This window comes from Charadrius vociferus, unplaced genomic scaffold (genome assembly GCF_000708025.1).
Source record: "Charadrius vociferus isolate BGI_N301 unplaced genomic scaffold, ASM70802v2 scaffold1039, whole genome shotgun sequence".
Classification (NCBI taxonomy): Eukaryota; Metazoa; Chordata; class Aves; order Charadriiformes; family Charadriidae; genus Charadrius; species Charadrius vociferus.
Genome location: NW_009650167.1, coordinates 166,081 through 168,163, shown reverse-complemented (window position 1 = coordinate 168,163; position 2,083 = coordinate 166,081). Strand labels below are relative to the sequence as shown.

The 2,083-nt window shown below is 62.6% G+C and overlaps 1 protein-coding gene across 1 annotated transcript in view; it reads left to right on the top strand.

Annotated features, from left to right (window-relative positions):
• The window catches only part of GCHFR (GTP cyclohydrolase I feedback regulator), a 16,578-nt gene that overhangs the window by 10,102 nt on the left and 4,393 nt on the right, over positions 1–2,083 (top strand). The window contains exon 2 of the mRNA XM_009892440.1: positions 1,309–1,403. Within this exon, the coding sequence (XP_009890742.1) occupies positions 1,309–1,403 (95 nt within the window). The remainder of the gene's footprint in view (positions 1–1,308; positions 1,404–2,083) is intronic.

Here is a 2,083-nt window from a genome sequence, read left to right as displayed (position 1 = left end):
AGGGGGCTGCGGGGGGGCAGCGAGCGGAGAACGCTCATCCTCTGCCTCCGCTTCGCCCTTCCCCAGGCAGCTGAGCGTGCCTGGCGTGTGCCCCGCTCCCCAAAACCTTCCATCGGTGCCGCTTCCAGTTGGGGTCTGACTGAGGCTCCCGTCAGACACGCGGTTTGCCGGCGCCGGTCCGCTTTCCCCACACCGCGGCTCTCCCAGCCCCACGGGAACGCTCTGCTCTCTCCCCCGACAGACTCTTCCCAAACTCCCCGCGGGTCGGGGCGCACGGCCGCCCCAGGAGCGAGGGCTTCGCACCGGGGGGTGACGTGGAGCCCGCACACCTCCCCGTGCAACCTCCCTTTGAGGCTCCGGGACCCGTGTCCTGCCCTTGGGCTTCGCTTTCTCCACGGGGCGATGGAGAAGAGGGGGGTCAAAAACGGTCTGGGTGATACTTTCTGAGGTTGTTTAGGGCTGAGCAGCCCTTTGCGTACTATAAAGTGCCGATAATGGTGTGATGTGGGTTTGCCAGCGGATGGGGGACATCCCTCAGGAGAAGAGTTTCCACCTGCAAACTTCTCCCCGGGAGTGCGGAGGAGATTTATAAGGGAACGATTGCTCCGCCAATTAAAACCGAAGGTCACATCGGTGCTGCGTTATCTGCCGTGCCCTTATACTTAGTTCTGGAAAACCTCCAGCCCGGGAATATCTCATAAAAATAACACTTTCGGAGCAGCGTACAGAAACGTCCCCGTCCCCCCACATACGCCGTGTGGGAAGTCCACCCGGTGGCTCCGGTGGGGAGATGACTCACGTCTCCGCCTGCCTCCCCGCAGCTCCTCCGGTCCCCTGTCGCTTCCGAGGGTGCGTGACTGTCCCCACCTCCCATGGGTGCTCACCTGCCCCGGGCACTCCGGGACACCTTCTCACCCCCCTCTTCTCACCCTTCCCAGTCAGCCGCGCCGTTCCCAAAGCTGTCTCCTACCGGGACAGGCAGAAGGTCCCTCACTGGCCCGGGGATGCTCATTTTCTGGTAAAACACACGGATTCGCTGGTTTTGCAGCATGAGGCCGTGAGCAGCACCCGGTTGCCGCCCTACAGCCTTCCCGGTGGCGGATCCCGGAGGAGCAGAGCCCCCGAGAGCTCAGCCAGCAGGTGGCCCTCCAGGAGCAAAGCCACCAAGGTCCTCTCCTGGGACGGTGGGCGGGCGGCTCCCAGTAATTGCCTCCCCAGTAAAGCTCTTACTGGAGCTGTGCCGGGCGCGGGGAGGGGGCGGCCGTGCTGCCCCACATCACTCACCTGCTCTGCTGCCTTTCCCTGCAGGAGGTCGGCCCCACCATGGTGGGAGACGAGCATTCGGACCCCGGCCTCATGAGCTTCCTGGGGGCCACGAAGAGGAACATGCTGGGCAACCACTTGTAAGTCCTCCTCTGCGACGTTTCAGGCTCTCCCCGCTCCTCCTTTTCCCAAGAAAACCGGGAACCTTTTCACTCCTTGCATCCACCGTGGCACCCTCCAGCTGCGCATTTGACCCCGGGACTAGTTCGATGCTGAAGGGCACGCGCGTGTCCTCGCCCTGCCTGTTAGCGCTCACCCAAGGAAGTGCTGCCCGATACTTCATTCAATTCTTTCCTTTTTTCCTGCTCTGACCCCATTTTAGCACCTGACCCATCTCGCCCCCTCTCCTCACCCCGGATACGCTTGGGATGCTCCTGGCTCTTACCTCCCTTCCCGGAGTAAAACCCAGCGGCTGAAGGGCACGCGCGTGTCCTCGCCCTGCCTGTTAGCGCTCACCCAAGGAAGTGCTGCCCGATACTTCATTCAATTCTTTCCTTTTTTCCTGCTCTGACCCCATTTTAGCACCTGACCCATCTCGCCCCCTCTCCTCACCCCGGATACGCTTGGGATGCTCCTGGCTCTTACCTCCCTTCCCGGAGTAAAACCCAGCGAGCGCTTGACTCTGCTGCATCGCTCCCCCCGCCTTTATCCCGCCCTTCGTCCCCACAGACAGACCCCCTCTGTCTCACAGTCGCGTCCGGCCCCGATGCTGGGAAGGGACCGGTGCCCGTCCCAGCCCCGCTCTGTGGTGACAAGCCAG